The sequence below is a fragment of the Crocuta crocuta genome, unplaced genomic scaffold (assembly GCF_008692635.1).
Source record: "Crocuta crocuta isolate KB4526 unplaced genomic scaffold, BGI_CrCroc_1.0 scaffold7, whole genome shotgun sequence".
NCBI lineage: Eukaryota > Metazoa > Chordata > Mammalia > Carnivora > Hyaenidae > Crocuta > Crocuta crocuta.
In genome coordinates this window covers 11,430,655-11,446,810 of record NW_027531904.1, presented here as the reverse complement: position 1 = coordinate 11,446,810, position 16,156 = coordinate 11,430,655, and the positions used below count along the sequence as shown (strand labels likewise).

At 56.5% G+C, this 16,156-nt stretch overlaps 2 protein-coding genes across 2 annotated transcripts in view; one reads left to right on the top strand and one right to left on the bottom strand.

Moving 5' to 3' along the window:
- Window positions 1-16,156, bottom strand: part of IDH3A (isocitrate dehydrogenase (NAD(+)) 3 catalytic subunit alpha) — a 207,535-nt gene that overhangs the window by 76,361 nt on the left and 115,018 nt on the right. The window lies entirely within an intron of this gene.
- The window catches only part of TBC1D2B (TBC1 domain family member 2B), a 46,065-nt gene that overhangs the window by 8,172 nt on the left and 21,737 nt on the right, over window positions 1-16,156 (top strand). The window contains exons 2-4 of the mRNA XM_077774292.1: window positions 640-799; window positions 12,261-12,424; window positions 15,905-16,134. Coding sequence (XP_077630418.1) covers window positions 640-799; window positions 12,261-12,424; window positions 15,905-16,134 — 554 coding nt within the window. The remainder of the gene's footprint in view (window positions 1-639; window positions 800-12,260; window positions 12,425-15,904; window positions 16,135-16,156) is intronic.

Sequence of the window (16,156 nt, the reverse complement as noted above, 5' to 3'; positions counted from 1 at the left end):
CCCCCCCCCCCCCCCCCCCATGTTTTATTTGAAGCAAATGTTATTTATTAAATAATCAAATATAGTCATTTTGAAGCAAATCCCACATAGCATATGGTTAAAACGTTCAGTATTTCAGAAGCTTGCATTTTAAAGCTGTTCTGAAATTGGTTGTGACTTAGCGTCGGAGCTTCTGCTGTGACTTTCCCGAGCCACTGCTCTGGGACCTGCATGCCGGTCGTCTCAGGCCACGGTTACAGATATTAGCAAAATGTGCATAATATTCATATTCCCCGTTTTCTCGGAGACACAGAGTGAGTATAATCTACTTTGTACTTCGCTTTCTCGCCCCCCTGGTTCATCCTGGGGGTGGTTCCTCCCGGTGCAGGTGAGTGCAGCTTAGCCACAGCTCTGTGCCAGCTTCCTGCTCTGGGGACAGCGGACGGGACCGTGGCTCTCCTGTCCTGGGCTCCTGGTGCTCTGAGGCTTGTCACAGCCTCCCCGTGACGAACATGGAACTTCTTTAGGTGACAACAGCTGCAGACGCTGGAAGCCACCCACAGGTTGCACTTTTGTGCAGTTTACGTTGAAAACACCCTGTAACAGATGGAGTCCACGTGGACGCTCTGAGGAACTGACGTTTGTTTGCCTGTCTTTCAGATGTAATTTACCCGCACCCAGATGCCTCCGCAGAAAAAGCCAGAAATGTCCTCGCCGTGGAAACCGTCCCCGGAGAGCTGGGGCAAGCAGCTCACCAGCCAGCCGCAGGGCCCCCCAATTCCATTAATTTCTCTTTCAAACAGTGGGGCACTGAGCTCAAGTGAGTCTTTGGAAGGCAACGTATGAATTGAAAATGGGTTATTTCTGATGATACGTTATAATTTTATATATGGGATTGTAAAGCTGCCTTACATTTATGAAGGTCTTTGTCATTTGCGAGGTCCTCTCAGGTCCTGGTTGTTTTTCTAGCTTGTAGAGAGGGCCCGTTCTGTGCCGCGCACGGTGCCCGATGTTTTCACACCCGTGGTTTATTTTAATTCGCTTGACTGTGAGGTCGGTTGTATGGTCGAGTTCTGCAGAAGCAGAGACCTGCTGGGGAAGAGCCCTCGTCTGGGTCTCCAGGTGCCCAGGCTGCCCAGCCAAGAGTCTTCCCAGGGGCCAGCCCCCTCCCCGCCCCGGGTTGCCCCAGGGCACGGGTTCGACGAGGAGAGGGGAGGTGGGCTTGTGCGTGTCTGTGTCTTTAAGAAAAGCTTTGCTGAGGTACAGCGCGTGTGCCGTGCAGCTCACCCACCCGGGGTGTACAGCGCCCTGCTTTCCGGCGCGTCCTGCGAGGTGAACAGCCGTCCCTGTGGTCGGTTATAGGGCAGTTCTGTCACCCCGAAAAGAAAGCCACCGATTTCCCTGCAGCCCTGTGACCACTAGCCCACTTTCTGTGTCCGTGGGTTTGCCTGCCCTGGACGTTTCGTCTAAATGGCCTCCTACGTGGGAGACTTTGCACCTGGCTTCTCCACCGAGCGCGGCGTCTTCCGGCCCGTCTGTGTTCTGGGAGGTGTTAGTACTTCCTTTCTCTTGATTGCGCACAAGTGCTCCGTGGTCCGGATAGACCACGTTCTGTGTGTCCACTCGTCAGGCCATGCATGTGTGGGCTGCTTCCCTCTGTGGCTGCTGTGAGCAGTGCTGCCGCGAGCACTAGGTCCCGTGGGGACACGCCTTGGTCTCTGGTGGGTGCGTACCGGGAGCGGAGCTGCCGGCTCGTCCGGGAACTCTGGGTCCACGTGAGGGCCTGTCCGGCGTTTGCCTACGTCCTCCCCTCCCCCGCGCTCATGGTTCCGCTGTCGCTGGTGGTGAAGCGCGACCTCGTGGTCGTGATGGGCGTCTCCCTGGTGACCGCCGATACCGAGCGGCTCCCCACGTGCTCTTTGGCCGCTGGTGGATCTTTGGGAAGATCTCTGCGCAGATCCTTGGTCCGCGTCTCAATTGCATTGTCGTCTTCTTCAAAATTTTTTGTTTAAATTTTTCATTTTTAAATATTTTATTTATTTTTGAGAGAAAGAGCACAAACCGGCAAGGGGCAGAGAAGGGAGACAGAGGATCCCAAATGGGCTGTGCCGACAGCACAGAGCCCGACGTGGGGCTTGAACTCACGAACCATGAGATCATGACCCGAGCTGGTCAGACATTCAACCGACTGAGCCCCCAGGTGGCCTTGTCTTTTTTTTTTTTTTAATACTTAATTTTCTTAGGGCAGCTTTAGGGCTGCAGTAAAATTGAGAGGAAGCCAGAGATCTTTATACGTCCCTTGCCGCACACGTGCGTGCCCCGCCCCGTTCTCAGCAGAGTGGTACGGCTCTTACCGAGGGTGAGCCTGCATTAACGCGTCGTGATGACCAGAGGCCACGGCGTCCCTTCGGGTTCAGGCTTGCTGGTGTGCGCTGCGGGTCTGGGCACGTGGGTAATGACACACGTCCAGCATGGTGTCATACGGGGTATTTTCTCTGCCCTGAAAATTCTGTCTTCTGCTCGTTAACCTCACTCACTCATAACCTCACCGGCAACCACTGGACCTTCGTTGTGTCCGTGCCCTCGCTTGTCCACGTCAGTTTTGTGGGAATCAGAGTATCAGCCTTTTCAGATCAGCTTCTTGCACCGAGTGATATGCATTCAAGTTTCCTCTGCGTCTTTTCAGCCTGATGGCTCGTTTGTCTTTCGTGCTGGGTGACGTTCCGTTGTCTAGATGCAGACGGGTGCCCACTCACCCGCCGAAGGTGGTGAAGCAAACCTTCGCTGCTCCCAGGTTTCGGCGACTGCGAGCAGAGCTGCGGCAGACACCCGTGCGCGGGTTTTCGTGTGGACGTAAGTTTTCAGCTCCTTTGGGGAAGTGCCGAGGAGCGGGACTGCGTGTGAGAGCGCGTGCGCTTCTTCCCAAGGGGCTGCCCTTGTTGCGTCCCCCAGCACGGGGCTTCCTGACGCCCCGCGGCCCGCCCGCAGCTGGTGGTGTCGCGTTCCAGCGTTTGGCCGTTCTTCTCCACGTGTGGCGGCGGCGGCTCGCTCACACTCTCATTTGCATCTCCCTGACGGCCACTGCGTAGCCTCCTTGGTGGGGCGTCCGGTGAGGCCTGCGGCCCATTTCTTAGCTGGTTGTCCATTTTCTTATTGTTGAGTTTTAAGAGTTCTTTGTATATTTTGGATAACAGTCGTCTGTCAGATGTGTCTCGTGCAGATGCCGCCCCCCCCCCGCCCTGGTCTGTGGCTTGTCTTCTACTTCTCTTGCCGGTGTCTTTCCCAAAGCAGACAGTTTGAATTTTAATGAAGTCCGGTTAATCATCATTTCTTTCATGAATTGTGTCTTTGGTGTTGTGTCTAAAAAGGCATCACCTAATCCAAGGTCATCTGGGTTTTCTCCTCTGTGATCTTCTGGGAGTTTTATAGTTTTGCATTTTACATTTTGATCTCTGGCCCATTTTGAGTTGATTTTTGTGAAGCACGTAAGGTCCTCACCTCGTCATCAGTTTGCACACGGACATCCGGCTGCTCCAGCACCATTTGTTGGAGGGACTGTCTTTGCTCTTTTGTCAGGGATCAATGGATTGTGTTTATGGGGTTCATTTCTGAGCTCTCTGTTTTGTTCCATTAACGTGTCTGTCTGTCCCTCCTCTGGTATCACGCTGTTTTGATTAGTGTAGCTTTACACTGTCCTAAGTCTCGAAGTGCGGTGGTTTCGTCTTCGTCAGTATCATGAAGAATCTGGGTCTTTCGCCTCTCTCCGTAGAAACCTGAGAATCAGTTTATCGACAGCCACAAAATAACATGCTGGGATTTCATTGCATGGATAGATCAGGTTGGGAAGAACTGACCATCTTGACAATATTGAGTCTTCCTGCCCGTGATCATGAAATCTCTCTCCGTTATTTTGTTCTTTGATTTCACTAATCAGTTTTATAGTTTTCCTCATAGATATGCTCTGTTTTTTTAGGTTTATATCTAAGTATTGCATTTTCTTAGTGCTGCTATAAATGATGTGTTTTTAATTTCAAATTCCACTTGTTCATTGATGGCATATAGGAAAACAGTTGCCTTTTGTATATTAACCTTGTATCCAACCTCACTATAATCACTTATTAATTTTGGGTTTTTTTTTTAATTCTTTGAGAGTTTTAAAATTATTTATTTATTTTAATATTTATCCATTTTTTGAGAGAGCACGAGCGGGGGAGGGGCAGAGAGAGAGAGACACACAGAATCTAAAGCAGGCTCCAGGCTTAGTGCAGTCAGCACAGAGCCGGACGCAGAGTTCAGACCCACGAGCCGTGAGGTATGACCTGAGCCGAAGTTGGCCGCCTAACTGACTGAGCCCCCCAGGCGCCCCTGGGTCCTCTCATTTCTGACCCAGGGTGTCAAAGTCTCAGACTGCAGTAGTTTGTTCTGATTCTCCTGCGGTTTCCCCGATACTGTTCGGGTGTTCACATGAAGAACTGTTGTCTTTGTGGAGACTTGACCCCTCGTCGTTACGAGGTGCCTTCGTTATCCCTCACGACCTCCCTGCCTTTGAAGCCGGCTCTGTCTGAAATCCACACTGCTGCTTCTGCTTGCTTTTGAGCAGCGTTAGCCCACTGTTTTTCTCCGTGGACTTTTAATCTGTGTGTGTCTGTATTTAAAGCAGGTTCCTGAAGACAACACGCAGTTAGGTCCCGTTTTTGTCTTCCACTCTTTTTCTGCATTTTGTGGTTTTATTTTTTTAAGTGATCTCTATATGCAGTGTGGGGCTTGAACTCACGACCTCGAGATCAAGAGTCATGTGCTCCACCGACAGCCAGCGGGGCGCCTGTTCCTCTTGTGGTTTTCATGGAGCATTTTATAGCATTCCATTTTCCTCTTTCTTAATGTATCAGTTATTCTTTTGTAACTTTTTTTTTTTTAGTGATTGCTCTGGAGTTTGCACCACACGTTTCCGCTTATCCAGGTTCCCTTTAAAGTCACTGTGCTGCCCCACAGGTGGGCGGGGGCCTCAGACAGCAACGCCGCCTCACTTCCCGCGTCCGTCTCTGTGTCGCCACCGTCAGTACGTGTGGGGCACACAGGGCGCATGCACACAGCACACACCTCAGCAAACATGTCACTTGTGTTAGTATTTTCAATGAGCTCTTATCTGGTGGATTAATCAGGATACGGAAAACACAGTTCTGTATTTGACTTCCCCTGCCCCACCTTCCGGTCTTTCCGACTAAAGAACTTAACCTTCTCTTGCAAAGCAGGTCCACCAGCAACAAGCAGGTGTGTGGGCGGGATGGGGAAGGCGTGGGCCTGGGCATGTGGTATGTGCTCCGGAGCTCGTGCAGGGCGTGAGCGAGACGGGCGTGTGCAGGTGTGCGTGGGCCGCTGCCGAGCTGCGGGTTGTGTGACGACCATGAGCGATGTCCTGTGGCCTGGACGCAGGGTCCACTGCCAGGTGCTGAGCTCTGCCTACGGCCTGACCACCAGCTCTCAGGTCCCCTCCCTCCCATCGGTGCTCTGTGCAGTCAGCTGGTTACGCATTAGCTGTGTGGTGTTGAGCTCTGTAGTCTCCATTAGTGACCTGGTGTGTGTGTGTGCGCGTGCATGTGTATGCACGTGTGTAGACACCCTCCCCCAGGGTGGGTGTGGGTGCTCCGTGGTGATGAAGTGACTTGGTCCTGCTGCTGCTGTCTTTACAGTGTGTGTCGGGCCCCATCAGGGGGACGGTGGCTGTAGGGACCACACTAGCAAGCAGTCCTGTCTGTGTCTAACGGGTCTTGAGCCCGGCCCTTCCCTGACCCCTCGATCTGACTTCTCTCCTAACCCTCAGGCCTGGCGAAGGGGTTACGGATGTGCCCAGCCGCTGATCTGGGGGGGACCATCTCAGTCTTGGGGGCTGGGCCACGCCAGAGGGCCTGACGTGGGCGCACAGAGGTTTGGTGACTTGGGGAGGGCACAGATGTAGCTGCGGCGTGGTCATGTGCGGTTGTCCCTGCAAGACACAGCTCTGTCTGTGTCGAGAGGCGAGGTGCCAGAGCCCCAGTGCAGGACCCAGGAGTCCCTGCAAACTCTCCTAGTGTTTGATGAGTGTTAAGATGCGATAATGTAGAATGAATGTGCACAGGAATGAATAATGCATATTTTTATGTAAATGCCTCAGGCCTCAAAAAAAAAAACACCCAAGGAATTTAGTCACGCTAATATTTATTTGTTTGCTTGTTTATTTTAAGTTTACTTATTTATTTTGAGAGAGAGGGAGTGTGAGCCCAAGTTGGGGCGGGGCAAAGAGGGAAGGAGGGAGGAGGGGAGAGAGAGAGAGAGAGAGAGAGGGAGAGTCAGAGTGAGTCAGAGTCCCGAGCAGGCTCCATGCTGTCAGTGTGGAGCCCTATGATGCAGGGCTCGAACTTACGAACCGTATCGTGACCTGAGCTGAAATCAAGAGTGGGACACTGGGGGTCCCTGGGGCTCAGTCGGTTGAGCGTCTGACTTCTGCTCAGGTCATGATCTCACGGTTTATGAGTTCAGGCCGTGTGTCGGGCTCTGTGCTGACAGCTCGGAGCCTGGAGCTGCTTCAGATCCTGTGTCTCCCTCTTTCTCTGCCTCTTCTGCTCACTCTCTGTCTCTCTCTCTCTCAAAAATAAACAAACATTAAAAAATTTTTTTTAATAAAAAAAGAGTGGGGCGCTCAACCAACTGAGCCCCCCCAGCTCCCCGGCACTGGTGTTAAAGCCACAGCTCCCCAAAGGGCAGCACAGAGAAGGGGTGGAGGGCCCTGGCCCCCGGGGGTGCGGTGATTATGGGGTCGATAGCCCCGGGGAGTGTGAGCGCATGTTCCGCGCATCNTGATGCAGGGCTCGAACTTACGAACCGTATCGTGACCTGAGCTGAAATCAAGAGTGGGACACTGGGGGTCCCTGGGGCTCAGTCGGTTGAGCGTCTGACTTCTGCTCAGGTCATGATCTCACGGTTTATGAGTTCAGGCCGTGTGTCGGGCTCTGTGCTGACAGCTCGGAGCCTGGAGCTGCTTCAGATCCTGTGTCTCCCTCTCTCTCTGCCTCTTCTGCTCACTCTCTGTCTCTCTCTCTCTCAAAAATAAACAAACATTAAAAAAATTTTTTTAATAAAAAAAGAGTGGGGCGCTCAACCAACTGAGCCCTCCCAGCTCCCCGGCACTGGTGTTGAAGCCACAGCTCCCCAAAGGGCAGCACAGAGAAGGGGTGGAGGGCCCTGGCCCCCGGGGGTGCGGTGATTATGGGGTCGATAGCCCCGGGGAGTGTGAGCGCATGTTCCGCGCATCCATCTGGCCTCTCCCTTGACCTCTACTATCTCTGGACTTCATTTCTGAGGCCACGCATCACCTGCGGGAGATGCCGCTGCCTGGAAACCGCTGTGGCCACTGCGGGAGCTCAGGCTCGTGGACGTCAGCCCGCCAGGCCCGGCCCGTGTCTGCTGTCGTGTTCGGAGTTGGGGGCTGGGAAGGGGACCCTGTCTGCATTGTGTGCTGCTCCTGGACCCTCCTGGTGCAGGGAACCCAGTCCCCGTGACCGTGAATCACGTCTTCCTGCTCCCTCAGGCTTTTCAGGGGCTTCTCCTCGCCTTGGGCGCGAGGCCGTGCTCTGAACATGCCTCGCGGTCCCCCGGGCGGCTCCTCAGTGCCGGCTGCCTGGCTTCCGCCAGCTCCCCAGGTGCAGAGTCTCGCCTCCAGGCCCCTCTTCAGGCCGTCCCCCTGCTGGGAGCGTTCTCTCTCCCGGGGACCCCCACCCCGGGCGTCTCCACAGCCCTCCCACCGCTCTGCACCCTGGCCCGCCCCCCATGGGAGCCCCCCGCGCAGCGCCCACCCGGGCGGGACGCCCCGTGCACCTGCTGTGCTGGGTGAGAGCGGCATCCCTGCCCGCGGCTCCTGGGACAGGTTTGCCTCCAGAGCAGTGGCGCCCGCCTTTCCGCCCGCGAGCGCGGAGACTGGCGCACGCGTCCGTGTGGACGTGCACAGCGTGTGAGCACACGGCCCCGACAGACCTCGTGGAATGTCAGCGTTGATCTGGTGAAGCCGAGTAGCGTCTTTCCTTCCGGTGCGATGGCAGCGTGCTCCTCACAACCCTCAGAATTCGTGGCTCCCCGGGGTCACCCCAAGCAGCAGTCTCTGAAGGACCATGCCAGCCACGCAGCCTGGCATCCGTCCCAGCCACCTCCCTGCCTCCCGTGGCCTCTGCCTCCTGCCATCGAGCGCCTGTGCCGTCAGGAGGCTGGGGCGGGCGGGGCGCAGGGGAGGGCTGAGCCAGCGGCCTCCACCCCCCTGGTTGCACTGAGGGGCCTTGGGGGACGCCCTGCGGGATGGCGGGGGTCGACTTAGGTGCTGAAGTGCAAGGAGGGCCCTGCAGGGGGGACGCGGGGAGTCCCCGGGGCCACGTGCCGGGAGCTGGGGTGCTGGGCACAGGTGGTGCAGGTGCTGAGCACTGGGCGGCTCTCAAGGCACGTGGCACTAGATGCCGTAGCGGGTTCACGAGGGGAAGGACGGCGTACACACTGATCCATGTCAGGTGGATGGGCCCCTTGCAGAGCGCCTTCCTGACGACCCCGCTTTGCCACGTTGTCTGGTCGGCGGTAAATGGCTCTCCCCGTAGACGTGGTGTCCCACACTTGAGTGCCTGCCGAGGTTTGGAATGAGAAGCGTGTCTCGGAGCCTGTGGTCTGTGAGCAAGCCAGTCACCGTGTCAGGAGCCAGAAGTCCGAGACCCATGTCCCACGGCTGCTGCCAGGGCGTCCGCGGCTGGTTCCTCCTGGAGCCCCTCAGGGAGTCCGTCTGTGGCCTTGCCCAGCTCCTGGTGGCTGCGGCCGCCCCGGGCCGGTGGCGCGCCCCCCTCCTCCCTCCTGTGATGACACTGATGCGCCCGTCTCGAGGTCCGTAGTCATGTCCATAGGCCCCTTCCAGTCAGATGGTGTCTCTGGATGGCTTTGTGTGCGTCCGTGTTCTCGTGAGAGTCTGTGCGAGACCTGATCTGTACGAGAGGACGGGCTGTGTCACTGTCACTGGGGGCAGCTGTTGGGTCCCCTCCGTTGGTGACCCCGATGCAGCCTGTGTCCAGGGTGGGGAGCCTTCCTGCCACTGGGGAAGCCGGTGGAGCCCGACCCGAGCGGGCAGGGCGCTCCCCAGCTGTACCGTCAGGCCTGGGTCCCAGCTTGAACCTGTGTTGGATAAGTTATTTCTCGGGGCGCCTGGGGGCTCAGTGGATTCGGCTCAGGTCATGATCTCACGGTTCGTGGGCTCGAGCCCCGCGTCGGGCTCTGTGCTGACAGCTCGGAGCCTGGAGCTGCTTCGGATTCTGTGTCTCCCTCTCGCTCTGCCCCTCCCCCATTCTTGGTCTGTCTGTCTGTCTGTCTGTCTCAAAAAAAATTGTTGGTTGGACATTGTGAATGTCTGTGGAGAAGTCGATCTGAAATATGTAAATTTGGAAACAAAGCTTTTCTTGTCGATTCTGGAGATGGCTATGTTTACGGAAAGTTCCGGCTGAACTTGGCAGGTCACTAGGTGCCGTTTGGCCTCCTGGCGGCCTCTCACCTTCTGTTCTGGTCCATTTATTGAACAAAAGAGCAGATGCCCGTCACAGCGCCTGGGGGACATGGAAGCGTCTCAAAGATTTGTCAGTGGAGGGTGGGGTCTTCAAAGAGCAAGGGCTGCCCACAGAGGGGCTGCGACCCGGGTCCTGGCCGTCCTTGGCTGGAGCGGGCGGGACGCGTGTGTTCAGGGGCCTCGTGTCGCAGCCACAGAACCTCTGAACCTCACAGGGCCCTGTGCTGTTTTGGCTTAAGGAGCTTTCGCTTCGAGCCTGATCCCGTTTCTTCCTTGACTGGGGCTTGGCAGGTGTGTGTCCCTGTGAGGGAGAGCCCGGCCCGGGGCGAGCAGCCTGGCCGAGGGGACAGAGGGGTGCGGGGTGTGCATGCAAGTTTCAGGTTGTGTAAATAGCTGTTCTTGCCCCAGACCGCCCCCTCCCCCCCCCGTCTCCTTCCCGCGCTCTCCCCATGAGACCTGGGGCTCAGAGCCCCTCACCCCTTCTGTTCAGGGCTGGTGCCCACATGCTGCATGTCCATGGCGGCCACGGCCGGGCCACTGAAACCGCCGTGTTGTGGGTCCGGTGGCACCCGCGCACAGCCAAGTAACGAACCAGTTGTGTCTAAGAGATCGGCAGGTTTTCTTTCTCTTTCTCTCTTTCTTCCGGAGCAGCTGTTCTGCAGCGGTTCCTTCTGCAAACGTGCCGTCCTCTGCAAGGCCTCGCTGGGGTGACGGCGGGAACCCGTGGGGGGGCGGCGGCCGCCGGCACCTGCGTAAGCAACCCGGGGAAGGCGCTGCTCTGGTCCACGTACGCTCTGTGAGCCTGGAGCCGGGGTCCGTGCCCGGCTCTGGGGGCGCTCGGCGGAGCAGGTGGTGACGTGGATGGTGACGTGGATGGAGTGGCGGGAACTGAAGTGGTTTCTCTGCGTTTGTATTAAAAGCACTTCGGTACGGTTCCTGTCGGGCAAAAACAGTGACGCTTTACAGACACACCGCGCGTTGGGACGTGACTGTTGTCCGTGAGGGTGTCCTCTGTCTGCTCCCCACAGACGTGCACCCCCCTCCTCCTCTCCTGTTCGTTCAGCCTCGGGAAACCCCACACGACACAGCTGTGTTTTAACCACCTTAGTGTAACTTACGTAGTTAACTCGCTTACGTGACGTGTGCAGGGCCCGCACGTGGGCGTGTGAACACCTCTGTGCTGGAGGCGCTGAGCGGTTCTGCTGCCCCTGGGCCCCTGCGCTGACCCCCCAAAGCCTGTCCCCTGGCGGCCCCTGGTCCGTGTGCTGTCACTGTCTCTGGCGAGACACGTGTGGATGGAGTCACACTATGTGGTCTTCTGTTCTCGTCCTTCACTGACGGTGATCTTTCCGAGACTCCTGTGCGTTGGTGAGCGTTTCGTATTTCATCCCCTTTATAGTTGGACAGCACGGAGAGTGCATGGCTGTGACCCGCTGGGTGACCCACTCACCATGGTGCACTTGGGGCCAGCACCCCGTGTGAATGAAGGGGCTGTGAAGGTCCATGGGCAGATCCTGTGTACAGAGATGGTCTCGTTTCTCTGGGGACACACCTGGGCTTGGGGGGGTTGTGGGATCGCTCCGCTGAGTGTCAATTCGGTGGTGTAAACTGCCGCCACACTGCGCCTGTTCGGCCGCACGTGGGCCTCCTCACCTTGACCTTCCTGTGGGCAACATGTCGTGTACGCTCTGACCACACACGCGTGCCCAGCATCTGTTACCGCTGTGACTTCGTGAACTCGAAGATTTAAAACACGTCACGTTAGGGGCGCCTGGGGGGCTCAGTCGGTTGAGCGTCCGACTTCGGCTCAGGTCATGATCTCACGGTTCGTGGGTTCGAGCCCCGCGTCGGGCTCTGTGCTGACAGCTCGGAGCCTGGAGCTGCTTCGGATTCTGTGTCCCCCTCTCTCTCTGCCCCTCCCCCACTCACGCTCTGTCTCTCTGATTCTCTGTCTCAAAAATAAAAGTTAAAATTTTTTTTTTAATTTTAAAATATGTCACGTTGTACACGTCATTGTTGGATTTTATTTTTTTCTTGCTCAGCTTTTTTTTTTTTTTAATATTTTTTATTTATTTCTAGGAGAGAGAGAGAGAGACAGCGTGAGCAGGGGAGGGTCAGAGAGAGAGGGAGTCACAGGCTGAAACAGGCTCCAGGCTCTGAGCTGGCAGTCAGCACAGAGCCCGACGCGGGGCCCGAACCCACAACCGCGAGATCATGACCCAAGTGAAAGTCGGACGCTCAACCGACTGAGCCACCCAGGCGCCCCTTGCTCAGCTTTTAAAGCGCACTTGCCATGTAACACGTGTGGTGCTGCTCCAGGGTGGGAACGTGTCTCTGCTTGGGTGGGTCCGGGCACCTCGAGTGGTGGCCATGGGCACCAGTGAGCGTTTGTGGGGTGGACGCACTCCAGCTCCGCGGAGGTGTATTTGTCGTGTCTGTACTGGTGGCCGTCAGGCTCCCACCGCTACGTTGTTCCCAGAGTGAGCGGTGCTGCCGCGGGCGCCCCCCTCGGTCCTGCCCACGTCTGGGAGCTCGGGACACGCTGGGTCGTGGGCTGGCAGCTCTTGAACGGAGCCGCGTGGCGCTGTCTCCGCGTGGCGCTGCCGCTTCCTCCGTGTCCTCCCCGTTTGAGGTCAGATCTGTTCGTTTTCACCTGTTGTGCGTGTGAAGTTACGTCTTCTTTTGCTGTTCTTTCAACAACACGCTTCATCCTTCCTGACAGAAATTCAATGTCGTCTTTCCGCCCTGGAAGAGGACACGGTGAGAGTCGCAAGAGCGTGTTTTATACGAATGAAGAGTGGGAGCTTTTAGACCCGAGCCCCAGGGACCTGGAGGAGTCGATGGTGCAGGAAGAGAGGAGGAAGCAGGCGCCCGAAGGAAACAAAGGTAGGACGGGGCCTGCTGCCTGACCCCCCACTGCCCCCCGGGGCCCGGGGCCCTTCCGTCGCAGGAGGCGCCGTGGGCACTCGCATCCTGTCTGTGGGAGACGAGCCGCAAGGGCCTGTGAAGTTGGGGCACAAACATCCAGGGCTCGTGTTGCTCTTGACGGATGTGTGGATTGTTTGTTTTTTTTTAAATATTTTTTTATTTATTTCTAGGAGAGAGAGATTGAGAGAGACAGCGTGAGCAGGGGAGGGTCAGAGAGAGAGGGAGACACAGACTCCAAAATAGGCTCCAGGCTCCAGGCTCCGAGCTGGCAGTCAGCACAGAGCCCGACGCGGGCCCCGAACCCACGAACCGCGAGATCATGACCTAAGCGAAAGTCGGACGCTTAACCGACTAACCCACCCAGGCGCCCCATGTGGATTGTTTTTAAAACCTTGTGTTTACAGAATTCTGTACCAGACATGAAGGTAGAACACGTGGTCATGGATTCGGGCGCGGCCCCGCCCGACTTGTGCCTTTGTGAATTTACGGCCACTCTTTCCTCCCAGCCCCTCCCCCTCCCCGCGGTCACCATCGCTATTTCAAAGTCAAGTCTAGACATCAACCCATCACATCTAAATGTTTCATCTAGTACCTGTCTCTGAGAGATAAGTCATTTAAAAAGTTACGGCAGCTTTGCTCTTACACGTAGAAACAGTGAAGTGTGGTCGAATAATTTAACCCTGCACGTGTTCCACAGCTGTGTGCCCAGGAGGTGATGCCAGGGCAGCTAATGCGCTGACAAAGCCTGCGGGCGGGCAGGTTTACTTGCCGCTCTGCTTAGGCCTCTTCCCGTCTGAGCAGCCCCCCGCCCCGGTCTGCCCTTTGCAGTGATGTGCGTGTGGCAGAAAGCGTCTCCCTGCCAAGGAATTCCCCTCACTCTCGAGTCCGAGTGTGTTTCTGTGGGTCACTTACGCGCCTGTGCCTGTGTGCGCCCCGTACGTGGTTGCGGGTCAGGGCTGACCTTCAGTTAAGACGAGGGGGCTCTTTGCAGGGGGGCCAGGGGCTGTGTGCCCCTCTGGCCTTGCCCCTGGGACCACCGCATGCCCGGCTCCCGCAGGTTGGGGGCTGGATTTCAGTTTGGGCGTCGTCAGCCCGACCCTGTCTGTGCAGCCGTTCGTGGTGCCCTGTCCAGGGGGCCCTGAGGGAGGATTGATGTTTCATGTAAAACGATGACAATTTTGAGGTTCTGCCCCATGCTTGAGTCTAGAGTGGGCTGAGGGGAGGAGCAGGATTGTAGGGAGTGTTTACGGGGAGGCAAGAGTTCACGAAAGGAAAACTCTTCCCGTCCCCTGGGAGGGTGGCCAGCACTAGCTTCGTTTGCTGGGTCATCCTTCAAGGCCCTTGGTCCCATGTGATAGGGTGGGAGCCATGGCCCGGCCGTGCTGCGCTCCCCGGTGCTGGCCCAGTGGGCCTGAGGCCAAGCGGGAGCGCCTCCTGAGGAAGGGTGCCTGGGCCCTGGGGGTGGCCTTGCCGGCCCCCACGTCTGGTAGAGGCTCGGGGGCTGAACTGGAAAGAGGCATCTGCAAGGCCGAGGGGCCCGGGGGCCGGGCCTGGGNGCGGGGAGGTGATGGGCCTGTGGACCCCTCCTGTACCTGCTGAGGGTCGTCGCCCTGTCGCCCATGGCAGCTGAGCTGCTCCCCCTTTGTGTTTGCCTCCTGCTGTGTCCCCTGCTCGGTTTCTTTTCAAATGTTTATTTAAATCCAAGCTAGTTGTGTATAGTTAGTAATACTGATTTCAGGAGTAGACTCAGTGATTCATCGTTTACTGTGACACTCAGTGCTTATCCCAGCAAGTGTCCTCCTTAATGCCCATCCCCCACTCAGCCCACCCACCCCCACCCAACACCTCTCCAGCAACCCTTGGTTTATTCTCTGTATTTAAGAGCCTCTTAGGGTTTGCTAAGTGGAATTTAAAAAAATTTAATGTTTATTTACTTTTTTGGGAGAGAGCACAAGTGGAGGGTCAGAGAGAGAGGGAGACACAGAATCTGAAGCAGCTCCAGGCTCCAGGCCGTCAGCACAGAGCCCGACGCGGGGCTCGAACGCACGAACCAGGAGATCCTGACCTGAGCTGAAATGGAGTCAGACCCTTAACTGACTGAGCCCCCCGGGCGCCCCTGCTAAGTCGACTTTTTAATCACAAGCATAACACACGAGGTTCTCTGACTGGAAATGTGTACTCAGAGGGTCTTCCCTGTGAGCACACTGGACCAACCCCATCGGACACCGGCCCCTCCCAGGGCAGCCCCTGTCCTGAAACAGCAGGGAGTCGGGGCCTGTTTTCTAGCTTGGCGGGGCCTGTGTGGTTTGTACTATTTCACGTTTCCTCCTTTCAGCTTGAATATACATTTGAGTCCATTGATGCAAAAACGTATTTGGATTCATCAGTATTTTTAAATACCCATTTTTTAAAAAATATTTATTTTGAGAAAGAGTGTGCAAGCAGGGGAGGGGCAGACAGAGAGGGAGAGAGAGTCTCAGGCAGGTTCCTGCTGTCAGCACAGAGCTCGACGCAGGACTTGAACCCACAAACTGTGAGATCGTGATCTGAGCTGATATCAGGGGTTGGATGCTCAAACAACGGAGCCACCCAGGCCCCCCTTTATCTTTTTTATTGTAACTTTTTAATTGTTTATTTTTGAGAGAGAGAGAGAGTATGTGAGCAGGGGAGGGTCAGAGAGAGAGGGAGACACAGAATCAGAAGCAGGATCCAGGCTCTGAGCTGTCAGCACAGAGCCCGACGTGGGGCTCGAACCCACAAACCACGAGATCATGACCTGAGCCGAAGTCGGACGCTTAAGCGACTGAGCCCCCCGGGTGTCCCTTTAAAAATACCCTTTTTAAGGAAGAGAATGGGTTCACGCTCAAAAGCACGTATTCACAATTAAGAAAACGTACATTTATGGAGGGGTTTTGTCTTGTTTTATTTTACTGGGAACAGATGAGCAAAGGAAGCCGAGGGTCTCTGAGGTGTGCGGGTCCCCCGGGGAACCCGCTGTCCTGCAGGTGGGGCCCCGAGAGGCCTCGAGCGCCGTGCTCCTCTCTGGCCTGATCTCTTTCTGTTTGGTCCTGGAAGTGGCCGATGTGGGGGAGTGAACTGAAAGGAACTTAGCAGGGAGATGCGATGAGCGCGTGCAGGGAGGCCTCTTCGTAAAGTCGCCGGTGCCAAGGGCCGCACGTTAGAAATTGAGCAGAACGTGTTTGCGCCACCAGTGATCACGTGAGGGGCGTGGTGCGGGCGGGTCCCGCTCCTGGAGTTTAGGCTTGGTTTTCATCCAGGAGGAGTCGGGCCGAGAGGCGCCCCCGCTGCCCGCCTGTGTGCCCTGCGCGAGGGACACAGCACTTCCCGCAGGGGAGCGGGTGGGACGCTCCAGTGTCTCACTGGACTCTCCAGAACGAGGGTTTGCCCTGCACTTAAACAAGTTTTGTTTTCATGTAGGAGTAACTGGCTCAGGATTTCCCTTTGATTTTGGACGTTTTCCCTACAAAGGAAAGCGCCCTTTGAGAGACATGATCGGATCATACAAGAGCCGTCACGTGAGTGGGGACCCTTCCGCGGAGGGCGCCCAGGGCGGCGGCGGCGGCAGGCTGGCCTGCGAGACGCAGCTGCAGGTGCGGAGCCAGCAGGAGGAGCTGGAGCGGCTGAGGAAAGACCTGTCCAGTCAGAAGGTGACTTCTGTCCTCGTGTGTC